The sequence below is a fragment of the Meleagris gallopavo genome, chromosome 5 (genome assembly GCF_000146605.3).
Source record: "Meleagris gallopavo isolate NT-WF06-2002-E0010 breed Aviagen turkey brand Nicholas breeding stock chromosome 5, Turkey_5.1, whole genome shotgun sequence".
Lineage (NCBI taxonomy): Eukaryota > Metazoa > Chordata > Aves > Galliformes > Phasianidae > Meleagris > Meleagris gallopavo.
The window spans coordinates 2,512,896-2,527,291 of NC_015015.2; the positions used below are offsets into that span (position 1 = coordinate 2,512,896).

Below are 14,396 nucleotides of genomic sequence, written 5' to 3' on the forward strand. Positions count from 1 at the left end.
CATGGCTGTCCATCAGTACACCAAGGTCCCTTTCCATCAGGCAGCTTTCCAGCCACTCCTCCCCAAGCCTGTAGTGTTGCCTGGGGTAGCTCTATCTACTCAGGCCCATATAGGCAGATGGGATTCACCAGAGTGTTCAAATGCAGGCCAACATGACTGCGAGGCATCTGGGGAATGTGCATTTAAATGCATTTTTCTTTCAAGACTTCAAATTATTATCCTGCAATCACAAAAAAAAAAGAAAAAAATACCCACCAAAACAAGAACTTGAAGAGCTGATCTAAAAATGCTGTAAAGACTAAAAGAGAAATTTTCAATTATGTGATGGTTTATGATGAGGGTCTTTTTTTGTTTTGTTTTTCTATTTTTTTTATCTTTAATTGCTTACTTCTGTATTTATGTTTTTCCTTCTTGAAATCCATCATGGGAATAGAACTCGTGTCTGTGTCTGGTTTTGATATGTTGGCTAAACTGTAATTCTGTGAGGAGGACAGCTTTCAGCTGATGACATTGAGTGTAGCTCACAAGGAGGCAGGCTGTGTCAACAGGATAATCAACCATCTTCCTTCTCCACAAACAGCTGTAGGAACTGCTTTGGGTTTTTACATTAATAGTTCAGTCCTTTGGTCTGACAGCAGTTCTAAAAACAAGTAAATGCATATTCTGTGTTAGTTTCATCTAGCAGGAATCTTCTTCATGTCCAACCTATGTGTACTCTCAGTACCTTCTTGTCAAGCTGTGCTTTCTAAAAGACAGCTGACAAGCTAGCCAGTTTTACCTTAGGCTATAAAAGGCTGCACAGTCAAAGAATTCAGCTCTTAGGAGACCCAGGTATGGAGTACATTCAGTTTATTGAGAAAACATTGAGGTTATAAAAGAAGAGAAATCGGTGAGTGGAGTTCTTGAACGCTGGTTACTGCAGCTACTCTTTTGATTTGTAGACTTCTGTCACTTAAAAAAATTTCTTCCAGTCTTTTAATCAAACTGTTAGATAATTTCATACACATCACAGCTTAACATGATTCACAGACCACAGGTCGTGAGAGCTGCTGTGTAGAATCGTGCTCTTCATATGCCTGAAACAGTCGTTTGTCTGCAAACATCTGTGAGTATTTGATAGTTGTACTGTTATTTACATACTTAGCAGACTTTTTGTGAATATATGGAGTGTTGCAGGATCGGAACTCCTGCTATTGCCAAAGGATGTGAACAGATTCTTCCTTTCATTTGTTTATCATTCTACTTCAAGCTGTTCAGTATGAGACTTCATGAGATGAAAGAGAGTTTGTACTATTGATGCTGAACATAGGGTTTACTGAGAATATTTATGGATTTACATAATTAAGATAGCATAGGTGTGACTGATAATTTTTCTGTCTTTCTTTTCACCAAATGTTTTGGGAGCTAAATAAAATGCCAAATGTGTATTAGGAGATCAAAAGCATTTTTTTCATGTTGTAGTTTTTGTACAAATATGCAGCAAATACTGTAGACTTGGAGTTAGCAATAGCTAGCATTTCAATTGTGACACTTATTTGCTTTAGATACCTGATTCTCTTAAAAACTATGAAATGCCTCCCAGGTAATGAAGATGAACTTGAGCTCTCATCTGAAGCGATGTGTGCGATTGCAGCTGTAATATTTGGGTGCTGTTCCATGAATGATTTCTGTCCAGTCTGTGATACAAACACAGTGCTAGTGGAAGAAGTTCCGTCATACCATCTCTAATTGACTCTACCAGCTGCTGTTAGTGTCTGTGAGATATCTGACTGACACCTCACAGAAGTGGGCAGCATGAACTGTGGGTTACCTTCTGTCAGCACACCTTAATTTCAGAGCATTGCAGGATGGGCATTGGTTGTTACAACTTCTCTCTTCCACGTTTGTGGTCTTAAAGTTTGCGGCTGTTGCTTGTCTATTTAGGGGCACTATGGCAGCACAGAAGATGTTCCACGTGAAAGATGATTCCCTGAGGGTTAATTATGGAAAAAGGGAAGTAATGCATTTAGGGCATAATCATGTTCCAGACTTCTTCATCTTCTAAACTGATCTATGCCTTGTTAACGTAGTAGATTAATCACTGCTTCTGTGTGCCTTTGTGATAATGAAGGCCATAACGTCTGTCTGCTTTTCTGAGAGACTGTTCTACTTCTGTTCAAGGACTTATGTGGTTCAGAAGAGTGGTCGCTCTAGAAATGCAAGTGAGGAATATTAATCCTTTCTACTCTTGAAGAGCTGCCTGCAGAAGGTCACATAGCTTCGATGTCATGTTTGATGCCCATCTTGATTGGTACTGGTCTTGAAATCAAATCCTTCAGATGAGATTTTGGTTTCACTGACAGTGTGATCTTTCAGGAAATGTCAAAAAAAAAAAAAACTGGGAAAAAATGTTGGGTTTGGGATTCTGACTACAGAACACTCAGCAGAGATGATTGAGGAGTTTGGGCTCTTTTTCCTCGCGCTGTGATAAATTAGATACATTGCAGGTGGAGGAAGTAAGAAAGTATTTTCAAACTGATATGAGGTTTAATCAAGTTTTTATGATTCCAGCTGCTGTTTGGCATCCAATTAATATAATTACATGCCTGAGTTGGCCTTATTTGTAAGGAAACCGTTGGGTGTATTTCTGGTAAACTAGTTTCTGAATGTACAAGGAGTGTTAGCATGCTTGCCAATACTATAGATGGCTTTAACAATTTGATAGCCATGCGTTACGTACATTGTGAAGTTTTATGCATGCAAAATGTTGCTAGTATTTCTTGTCAAGGAAATATTTCAGCCTGATTTCAAGGAAAGATGAAATTATTTAAAATACAGATGTGGTTGTGGTACCTCTAGATATTTAGAGGGCTGCATTGCTGTGTTTGATCTAAACAGCCTGAAAATAAGGTGCTTTATTCTAATATTTTGTTGATACATAGTGGTATGGAAGAAATGAAACTGCAATGGAATTGTAAGGTGTACACAAGCACATACAGACTACTGCATTAACTTAGCTTGAAAAACAAAAGCAAACAAACCACCAGTAGGTTCTTTTCAGGCATTCCTTATTACAAGCGCTTTTTTTTTTTTTTTTCCCCTGTAGATATCTGCAGAGCAATTGAGTTGCTGGAAAAATTACAGAGAAGTGGAGAAGTGCCACCACAGAAATTACAGGCTTTGCAAAGGGTCCTTCAAAGTGAATTCTGTAATGCTGTGAGGGAGGTAAGTTAACTGTGCAAACAATTAGCTTGCATTAAAAGTGATACTTTTAAAAATGTTCAATGCGACAACATTTTTTTTTTTTATAGAACTGAATTTGACTTAAGTCTTCTTCTGTTAAGTTCCATATTTTTTACAAGTTGAAAAGAAAACAATTTAGGGTAATGCGGGTGTGTTGTATTGAATAGTGGCTCAGAAACAAATTGCTCCTTGGAGGTTATGATGAGAGTTTTCCCTTGCTGGCATCTAGTAGTGTCTTGTTATCCTGTTGGCTGGTAAGAATGGGCAAAGTATGAATTGCCTCTTCTTTTAAGCCAGGTTGGCATCATAGCTTCGCACACCTCATCTTCATTCCGGATGCTGTTTCAGAGATTTGAGATGGTTGAATGTGTTCTCCTATTGTTTTTGGTGATGGTGTTACCACTGCTGATAACACCTGCAATGATTTGCAAGATCTGTTTGTAGACATGGAAGTCCTCTATGAAGGACTGTGTTTGTTGGGTTAGCTATCACTTAGCATTAGAATTCTTATGGCCTTTGTGATTTCAATAGCCTTTCTTTTCTTTAGATATTCAGTCAGTTGTGTCAGGTGAAGGAAAATACAGGTTTTAAGGGGAGGGCTTGATCGTTGGGTGAGCTTTGAAGAGCCACCCTTGCATAATTTTTCATGCATCCTTATGGGAAAGTCCTAGGTTGAATCAAATATAAGAAGGTAGTCACCCATATCTGCTGTCAGGTGTCATGGTGAGGTCTGCATGTTTACCAAGGAAGAGGATTTGGGTTGAGACCTAGAATGTGTGCGGTTTGACTGAGCAGTAAAGATACTGAGAGTTATTTCTTCATAGTACAGTAGATTCTTACTTGGCACCTTGCAGTCCAGCAGGGATTCATTTGTTATAGGTGTTTGGTTTTGTTTTTTTTTTCACTTATGCACTTTTAAGTTGTAACTGATTGTTATGTTACCTAAGCAGAGAAATAACTGTTTTCACCATGCTTAAATTGTCTTTAAAGGTATATGAACATGTATATGAAACTGTGGATATCAGCAGTAGCCCAGAAGTGAGAGCTAATGCAACAGCCAAGGTAAATGCCAAACTTAAGTAAAATGCAGTAGTTTGTTACTTTGGTAGCAGAGAAAAGGTATTTAAAATTCAGAAGTGTATCATCTAGATGTTTGATCAAATGGATAAGCATATGAGGCCATTAAAAGGTATAACAAAACATTATTTTTAAGCTTCTTCCATTTATGTTTTATTCTTTGAGTTCTAAATCTCTTATACTAATGTTGTCTAGGAAATTAATCTGATTTGTCTTAATATTTTAGCACTTTGAGATAAAAATAATTTTTCAGCCTGCTCACTGTGTCAAGCTAAGGAGTTTATATTCATGTAAATAGGAAGATCTTATTTCCTACAGGCCACTGTAGCTGCATTTGCTGCTAGTGAAGGTCATTCGCATCCCAGAGTGGTTGAACTGCCAAAAACTGAAGAAGGTCTTGGATTCAACATCATGGGGGGCAAAGAACAAAATTCTCCCATCTACATCTCCCGAATTATCCCTGGTGGTATAGCTGATAGGCACGGAGGCCTGAAACGTGGAGACCAGCTTCTTTCTGTGAACGGAGTGGTAGGAATTGATTTTGCACTTTCTTTAGCAGTAACTACTTGTCTCCACTTGGGGGCATATGTAGAATATACATGGCACAAGCTTCAGGGTGTCTTTTGATCCTAGCAGAATTGATTCTTTTTGTTCTCTCAAGAACATCTTTAGGTTTCTGTACCTAATTCTGTGCAGTGACTATTCTTGGATTATGCTTTGGTTACATTTTTCAACTGAAAATGGCACTATTTATATCAACGTTTCAGATTTGAGAAGTTGTATGAATCCGGTAGGTGTTGTGTTCTGAAATGGTATTAAACTGCCATTATGGCTTCCTGTTTTACCAAGTTTGATGATGCAGATTTTAACTTAGTTTTCTGCAGCTTTTAAGGTAAGTAGTAAATTATGATGCATTATCATAGACTAAGCAGGGGCTCTTTGACATCGTTATCCCAGTAAGAGCACTACTGCTTAATGACAGCCGTAGTAAGATGGAAAAACAAGGTGATGTTATCTTTACTTAAGTGCTAGAAGCTTCAAAACAAATATTTATATTTTAAGGAGTACATGACTGATGTGCCATTGTAGCTATTTATTTTTAAGAGGTATCCTCTTCTGCTGAGTTGCAAAACAAGAAGAACAACAGAACGACTGGAAAGAGGAGGCTACGGGCAGGCTTTGATTTACAAGAGCTGCTTGTCAAATGCATATTAATCTCTCAAAATTCTGGATTTATTTATAGAGACTTCCATCATATGCTTAGAATGCTAATTACATCTTCAAACTCAGTTTTATTTTAATACTGAGAGTTGAAGTAAGTCTTCATGCTTCTTGGCTTGAGTGGGTTCTTTGACGATGAAAGGAATCGAGACTTGCTGGTTCTTGGTGCTCTGGGAGGTGCCTGTTAGCAAAGAGCTGTGTCATGCTTGGCTCCTGACTATTACGTGGGAGATGTAAGAGCAATCGTGTCCTTAGTGATGCAACTCTCCTTGGCCTAGCCTTCCTGGTATTTGAAAGTATCAAGGGACAGGTCAGCTGTCCATAAAGCATTAGTTGTTTTCTCATGAAGGCTTCCTCACCTACAGACCCTCACAAAGCAGAAACAACACCCCAAAACACTCTGATCGTTTGACAGTAATCCCAGCTAAGAACGGCTGCATCTGTGTGCATGCACGTATAAATATATGTAGCTATTGTAAAAATACAGTGAATGAATAAAATACTGCAAGAAAGCAGGCTCAGAGGAAAAACCTTTTGATGTTTGCAGATTAATTACTGTCATCTTGATATATGATGGACATTCTTGTAATCATACTTGCTAATTTAATACTTAAGAAGTAATTTGCTGCTGCCGGGCTGGCAGTGGGTGTGTCTTAAAACTCTTCTTGTGGTGGTTTGGTTTTGTTTTTTGTTTTTTTGCTCTTTTCACACTGGGAGATTTTAAGTGTACTGGAGAATTTTATATGCTTTGGCACAGTTGACACTAAGACTTCACAAACTTTTTATTAGTAGTTTTTTATTGGAACAACCACCACATCGACTTAAATAACAAACGTGAAAACATTCAAATGTATGTGTTGTCTGACAGAAGAGAAATAACTTGGGTGTTTGTTTTTTTTTTTTAACTGTTGTCTTTCTTTCTGTAAGTAACTTTGTAGTAACGGGGAAACCCTCCAATCAACAGGTACATCACCTGCCTTCTAGCTTCTAATAGCACCAGTGGGAGGTAGGCTTGGGGTAGTCCCATTGCTGTGTTTGATAAGTTTGGGAGAAATAAGTTGTGCTGATAAGATGTGTGCTACCTAGGAGTGTATATTTGGATGAAGTTGCTGAGAATTGTTGCTGAAATGTTATCATCAGATGAATCTAGTAATAAAACCTGAGAGTTGGTTTAGTAAAGGGTTACTTGTTTGTTTTTTAATCTGTTCTGTCTTGTTGGGGGGGAGAGCATGGGGCTAGGTGGTTCTTAATGAGTTTACAGGAAGTTAATTTGAGTACCTTGCACTTAAGATAAGACATGTATGGAGTGCTAAGATAAACAGTACACTGCCTGTTATGTGTTCTGTTGCAGGTGTCCAGTAGACAGTGATTTGCTTTGTCATAGCTGCCTTTTTGATGTTATCCTATGCTATCTTGCAGTTGTCTGTGGGCTCTTGTCCTTAGCTAAATGCAAGATAATTTGAAGTAGCTCATTAGGCAAATTGAGGACGACTATAAAGTGCATGACTATAGAAGAAAAGCCGTCTCAGACTAAAAGACAAAGTGTTCTGAAGCTGTTGATTTTTTGAGTGCTATTTCAAAATTGCTTATTGTTCTTCCTACTTCACTTATTTGACGTAAATGTATGTAAAGACTTAACATAAGCATAACCAGAAGTTTTGCACTACTCTTCTTAAAACCGATTGGTAAATTTATCATCACTCTGTGGTGATTTGCCGGAGAGTAAACCCCAAGCTTGGATGATGGTCTTGTGAAGTTTTGAAACTAGAATATTTTAATTGACTATGTAGACACAGAAAAATGGAACAAGTGTGTTTTCAGTGTATGTTTTCACTAATATGATACTTAATGACTTACGCTTTGCAGAGCGTCGAAGGTGAACACCATGAGAAAGCAGTAGAACTACTGAAGGCAGCCCAAGGAAAGGTCAAATTGGTTGTACGATACACACCGAAGGTCCTGGAAGAAATGGAGTCAAGATTTGAAAAAATGAGATCGGCGAAACGCAGGCAGCAAAACTAATGTTGAATGCAATAACTTCAAGAAGATACACGCCCTTGACATTGTATAGTTTGGTCAGTGCAGTGCCAGGGGTACATAAGTTACTGTCATTTTCATAGAACTGTAGAATGAGTGAGGTTGCAAAGGACTCTTGGGGATTACGTAGCCCTGCTTAGAGGTTGGTTGGCTAGAGCAGGTTGTTTAGGGCTGTGATGGGTTTTGAGCATCTCCAAGGATGGAAACTCCGCAAAATCTCTGGGCAACCTGTTCTAGTGTTTTGATCTCCCTCGTGCTAAAAGATACGTTTTTCTGTTTAAATGGAGCTGCTTATATTATAGTTTACGGCTGTTGCCTCTTGTCCTGTCACTGGGTACTGCTGAGAAGAGTCTGTTCTTCTTTTGTTTTAATTCTTCCGTATCAGGCATTTACACATCTTGTTAAGAACACCCTTGAGCCTTCTCTTCTCCAGGCTAGACAGTCTCAGTTGTCTCAGCCTCTCCTTGTTTGTCAGATGCTCCAATCACTTGAATCAACTTTCTGCCCCTTCTCTGGACAGGATCTTGTATGTCGTGGACATGTCTGTCTTGCACTGAGGAACCCAAAGGTGGTCACATCAATTACATCTCCTAAAAGCTGAGTGGAAGAGAAGCATCACTCCCCTTGACTTGCTGCAGACCAGTAAGCCATTGGCCTTCCTTGCTGCAGTGATACGTTAGTGACTTGTAAGCAATTTGGTATCTTTGTCTGCAAGGCTGTTTTCCAGCTGCTCAGCCACCAGCCATGCTGGTGTAGATCGTTCCTCTCCAGGTGTAAGACTTGCACTTTCTTTTGCTTTTTGAGCTTCCTGATTGTTCATTTCTGCAGCCTCCCAAGGTTCATTGGAATGGCATGCAGGGAGTGTAGTCTGTCCCGTCGCCCTGTTATTAATGAATCTGTTAAGCACTATGGACCCCAGTGCTGATCTCTGGACTATGTCAGTAGAGACTTGCTTCCAGCAGGATTTTTTGCCACCAGTTGCAGCCTTTGGCAGTTCACCCTTCTTTTGAAGGTTTTCTTTTCAATTTCTTTGCATTTTTCACAGTTTAAAAAGAATGCATCCTTTCAAAATCAGCTAGGGTACCCTAAAAAAATGTATGTTGCATCTTTATGCATCTTTTTCATATTAGACCTCTAAGCGTGCAAACAAATTCAAATTCAAAGGTTTTTCAAATGCATTTAATAAGACCTGTTTCTACAGTTGACATCCCTTTGTCCCTATTCTGTTTTTTCATTTAACATCTTCAGTTTTCTTGCTGAATTATTTTGCAAAAAAAGATTTTTATGTAGCAGTATTGTGGCACTTTTCTTAAGAACATGTTATATATCGACTACAAAAAGTAATCGTGATCAACTGCATAGCTGATAACAATTACCAGATTTTATAATGTTTTGGTGAGTACGTTATTTTTTACACTTCTGCTAAATCATAATTTGTTACTCTGGAAATTTTATTACCTCACCTGTAAATAATGTACAATTGGTGTTCTCGTATAATGACTTTGCAAATTTGTGAGTTATTACAACAATCATTCCTGTAACTTACATTGTTTTGTACTGATTTTCAAGCAGTTAAGGGGGTTAACTGCCTTTGCAGTTCTGGGTTGACTATATGTATTTTTATATTCAGAGACTGAAGATATGTTAATGCTTTCAAAAGAATTTCAGGCGCTTCCCTGACTTTCTGCTGTTTTAAAAGAGTTCATTTTAATGGTCATAACTCCTTTGTGGTTTTAGTATGTCTTATTGTAATCATATATACAGAGTAACTGTGCAGGACTTGGAGTAGTTAGTACCAAAATCACGTATTGTTGCATCCGTAAGAGTAAAACACTCTGAGGCTTACATGTCAAGTAACCCTGGGGTGAACTTGTTTGGGACTTATCACTGAACTGCTTCTGATTTGAAGGGCTCACGGTTGTAGAAACAGTAGCATCAACATCACTCTAAAACTTTATATGGAATGGTGCTGGGATGGTAATAAGAAGCCTCCAGTTAAAGTGCTACATGTCTTTGCTCGAGTCTGGTTGATGGTGGCATGCTTTTGGTGTGCCATTTTGAAAAACTTTATCTGGACAGAGGTACGCTTCTTGGAACTACCAGGTTTGATGCTGTACTTGCATACTTGATTTTAAAAGCTTCACTTTTTGGTATATATCTATAATTAACTTGATTGTCTACTGGAGTCTGTTCACTTGTATGGCAGCTATGAGCGCATCCTAATTGATTATTAGCAGTTTGATTCTTAGAGGCTTAAACTGAAAAGTGCAGTTCTGACCATTTGACTGTTCCCTAGTTTGTTCGCGTGGAGCAGTACAGTCTGTTGTGAAATAATCAAGTATGTGGAAGAAAGTAAATGGTTAAGGATCTAAAAATGACAGCATGAGGTTTGTGCATTTTCAGTTGATTTGCTGGAGAAGAAAAAAAAAAAATGTGATCACGACAGGCCAGTGAGAAACGTATTTCCTTTCTGCATGTTTGTAAGCATGGTAAGCCTGCAAATAGAAGTTGGGATTTTAAAGATACTGATAGTTTGAAAATACAGTATAAATATTTAACATTTAGATGATATTGAGCACTGAATTGCATGGTGTATTATCTGTCATAGGCCTCTATCTAAAGGCCTCATGTCACTGGTAGGACCATGCTGTTGAATTGTATATTTTTATGGAACAACTAATGTTTAAAATACTGAGACCAAAATCACTAGGTAGCGCAATCGTGGATGTGTTTTAATTTAATTGTAAGATAGTAGATCTTTGTTTTAGAGCTATATTAAAAATATATATATAAATATTAAAGGTATGGATACGAGGTAGAAATGTGTTTTTTAGAACCTGTATCCCTTGGCGTTACTGAACAAAGCAATGGTTTCTGTTACTCTAAGGTAACTTACTTTAGTGTAGCTGGAGCTACTGAATGCAATAGCATTATCCTTCTGAAGTGTAGCATTTGGATACAGCTTGTCATCCACTACAAAATGTGGGGAAGGGTACCTGGCCATATAAATTGTAGCATTTAATTAAAAAGCTTTTTAATGCAATAATGACAAAAAAAAAAAAGAGCAGAAAACTCATTAACAGTCATGTTTAGTACTATGAAAACCTATAGCAGTAAGGAAAGGGTGGATTAAGATTCACCAACAAGCTTAATTTCTTTTACTACTGAGCAGTGCCTGTACTGTGTTAATATGCAGTCCCTACACACTTGATATCTTTGGGTATGCAAACAGTTTAAGAAGAGATATCATTTCTGCAGATCTGCATCTATTGCTGCTGTGAGGAATCTTTGGGTTTTATCAACAGAAAAATAAAAGTTAAGTTTCACATGCATTGTTTTCTGTGTATTTTTTTTTCCCTGAGTTTCCATATTTGGTACTATTTTCATGCAGCTGTAGTTGGGTGTTTATAATCTCTGGGGCGTAGTGTAAACTGTGCGTGTGTGGGCGTGCAAAGAAAAACTTCAAATCCTGGTTTTTAGTTTTTCCTGGTTGCTTGTGAATCTTCCCTTTTCTGCCCTAGGTTTTGTGAATTGTTGGAGAGATGAGAATTAGAATGCTGTAAAGTATACGTAGCATCTTGGGCCTCCTGCATTTTTTGAGACCTTCTTAGTTTCAACTGCATGAGCTTACATGGTGCATATTATTCTGAGTCAGATATTATCTTTTAATTGTTTGAAGCAAGTATCTCTGGTAATGAGATGTTAAATATCTCTAATTCCTCGCTTAAAGACCTTGTGAGGTCTTTAAGAAAAATGTGCCTGAAGTTATGAACGGAGATAAAGGCGGGAGAAATGCTTCAGTTTGGAATGCAAAAGGATTTTTTTCATATAGGTAAGCTAGACTGCAAATTGACGATGTGTAAAAAATCAAATAAAAATAATTTATATAAATATATAGAAGATGGATAACAGAACTGGAAATACAACCACATTTTCAATTTGGTTTTAAAAATGATATATTCGCATGATCTGGCTACCTAAGTTCTACTTTAGTATGGTTCAGATTCTTAGAGAAAAACTGTGAAAAAGCAAAAGTTGCATATCTGAGTCTGGCTGTGTATTAACGTAAATCGAGGCAGCCAGGCTGCTGTATTCCTGCCAGCTTTTTGTCCTCAACTGTATGCTTGCTTGTGCTGGCATTCACTGATTTTTTTTAATTAATTAATTTATTTTTTAAGTACTCAGTACTCTGTACTGAGCAGATTGAATTTGGTATCCTAGCAGAGATATTTGACTTAATTTTTTGAGTTTCTTTCTGTTGCCTGAACAGAAAGGAATTGTCAAAGGAATTGTGCCGGTGCAAGGAAAGGTGTGACCATGGTGGATAGACCAACTGCTTGAAGTTGCATAGAAGCTGAAGGTGTGGAGCAGACTGAGTTTCCATGATCCTTTCTTTTAAAATCTTAATTGGAATCCACTTTAAGAGCTATGTTACTATGCAAGGTGGGTGGGACTTGCTTCAAACAAATCCTGTGTCTGTTTAATTCTATAGCTTGATGTATTGAAAATTGTTTTCCTACCAGGAACGTCTCTAATTAATGGAGTAATATTGATGTATTTTAATATTTGGGCTTGTGGCTTACATTTAAATGATATGTCCTATTGAGAAAAGATGTTTAAACAACCATTTGCTCCCTCAGTGGTTAATTTCCTTCTACCTCTTCCATCGTTTATACGTACAGTATTCTGCTTTCCTGACTAGTTAATGTGAGTTGATAGCATAGGAGACAAATATGGTTACGTAAATTACCCAATTTTTAAAAAGTTAGTGGATTTTTGTCCATCATCTGTCTAAGGATTTAAAGAAGGTAAGTTACTCCATGTTTCTAATTTCTCCTTGGTTATCTAGAGGCTAAATCTAGAGCAAAGCGACAGGGTGAGGGGAAGGAACCCACCAACAATAAAACATCTTCCTGAACACTGGCTTTGACTTGTGTGCTTCCAGAGGTAAGTAAAATCACCTGCACGCGGTTCTTATCTAATCACAGCTCTGCTTTTCTGCTGGAGCAGTGCAGTGGCATTGTCTGAACAAAATCTAATCTGCGATGGAGACGGGCTGGCTAGCAGCAGTGCAGTCATCACAGCTCTCACCTGCTTCCAGTGGCAGTGAGTAAAGTGCAGAATTTGGTGATTTATTATGTTAGGTGTATTTCAATAGCATCTGGGAGTTCAGGATACTATTGTATTTTGCAGTATACAGACACAGAGCAAATAGTTTGGCTCCAGAGGGCCTCATTCTATTGCTAAGAAATTGTATGGCTTGTGGCTGAAGAAAACTGAAGTGAAAATACAGTAGATAAGCTCTCTTTTTTTTTTTTTTTCCTTTTGATTTCCTCTGTGGTTTCTGTGATTTATTTTGAAGCACTATTTATTTATTTATTTTTTAATACCTCCAAGGGGCCACAAGAGTGAGTGTGTATTAAAATCCATTATTTTTTGGTAGACTCATATCCATAATCCAGTTGAATCAGAGCCTGGAGTAGCCATGTTTCTTTTCTTTTCTTTTTAATGTGATCTCAAGCATGCTTGGAGTGGAGTTGCTAAGAAATTGAGGTTATAATACTTGAACAAAGTACATGTGTAGAATGTGTCTGTCTGAGCTGCTGCTGGCACTAGATGTGTCACACTGCCATTTGGTAACTGTGTAGGAACATCTTTCAGTAAATACAAGAGCATCTTCAGAAGAAATGTTGGAAATTTTTCAAATTAAAAGAGCAATTCATCGGTGAGCGGTCCACTTGTTCTTCTACACCAAAAGTGTATTTGAAGTGTGCCCAGAGCCTTTGGAAAGCATCGGTGTTGATGTGTGTCAAATCCTGTGTGTGCACCAGGCAGAAGCATCGTGCGATCTTCATTCGGCCTTGCTGATGATCTCAAAACCTGAAGAATTTATTGCAGCTTTTACATGCCTTTCTGTTTTCTAAGAAGAGAGAAGGGTAGAGAATAGGTAGAAATAGAGAGAATGGTAGAGAACGCATCAATGTTTCCCAAAGAAGGTCTGGAGGTTTTCTTGTCTGGGTTTGGTTCTGCATTCTACCTGTGCGTGCTGAAGCCAAGCCGTGGGCTAAGCTCTGCTTGGCAGGGGCTGCAGGTTGGCAGAGGAAACATGAGCAACTGATGGAAAAGTGAACGTGTTCCCTTGGAGAATAGCTCTGTGACATTTTCAGCTTTTTGGTTTGTTGTGCAAGCGCAGTTACTCTGGCGTTAACTTTACACCATAGAGCAAAACTGGAGTTTCTTTACATCACAAGCCAGAAGGAAACGGTGATGGCAGTGCACTGAATTGGGGTGTGTTTAATAAAGGGCTTAAAAGGGTTTTATTGCTGACTGGTGCCATCACTGGATTCTGCTCGGCTCCAGGTGGTTCTGTTGCTGGAACATGCCGATGGGCCTCGGGCTTCATTTTGGAGGATGCTTGTTGGAACTGAGGGTTATTTGAGACCTGATCTTTCAACTGTGATAATTCTGAAGTGCAATTTTTGATGACATCTGGTGTTGAATAAAATGTACCCATTATCTGCCGCTCCTGCAGCCATTCTGTGCGGGCAGTGGAGTGAGACCGTTGGCAGAGGGTAAGCACTCAACTGTTCAACTTTTCCGGATAGAAAAACAATTGCTTTTATTTGTTTTGGTGCGGATGTTGTGTAGATACGCGTGCAGGACACGGGTCCTTTTAATGCCCCCCTCTCCGGTGTTGGGCACGAACACAGGGAGCTTGAGGACACGCACGGTCTTTTTTCCCCTTCTTTCCCTCAGAAACGAGAGAGCGGGAAGCTGAACGCGGGGCGGCGTGACTCCGTGTCCAGGCGTTGAGCGCGCCTCCACAGCCCGTGTGGAGA

At 38.7% G+C, this 14,396-nt stretch overlaps 1 protein-coding gene across 1 annotated transcript in view; it reads left to right on the top strand.

Moving 5' to 3' along the window:
• The window catches only part of LIN7C (lin-7 homolog C, crumbs cell polarity complex component), a 12,995-nt gene extending 2,108 nt beyond the window's left edge, over positions 1-10,887 (top strand). Inside the window, exons 2-5 of the mRNA XM_003206091.3 lie at positions 3,086-3,204; positions 4,213-4,284; positions 4,618-4,827; positions 7,387-10,887. Of these exons, the coding sequence (XP_003206139.1) occupies positions 3,086-3,204; positions 4,213-4,284; positions 4,618-4,827; positions 7,387-7,542 (557 nt within the window). The 3' untranslated portion in view covers positions 7,543-10,887. The remainder of the gene's footprint in view (positions 1-3,085; positions 3,205-4,212; positions 4,285-4,617; positions 4,828-7,386) is intronic.
• Positions 10,888-14,396: the final 3,509 nt, after the last annotated feature.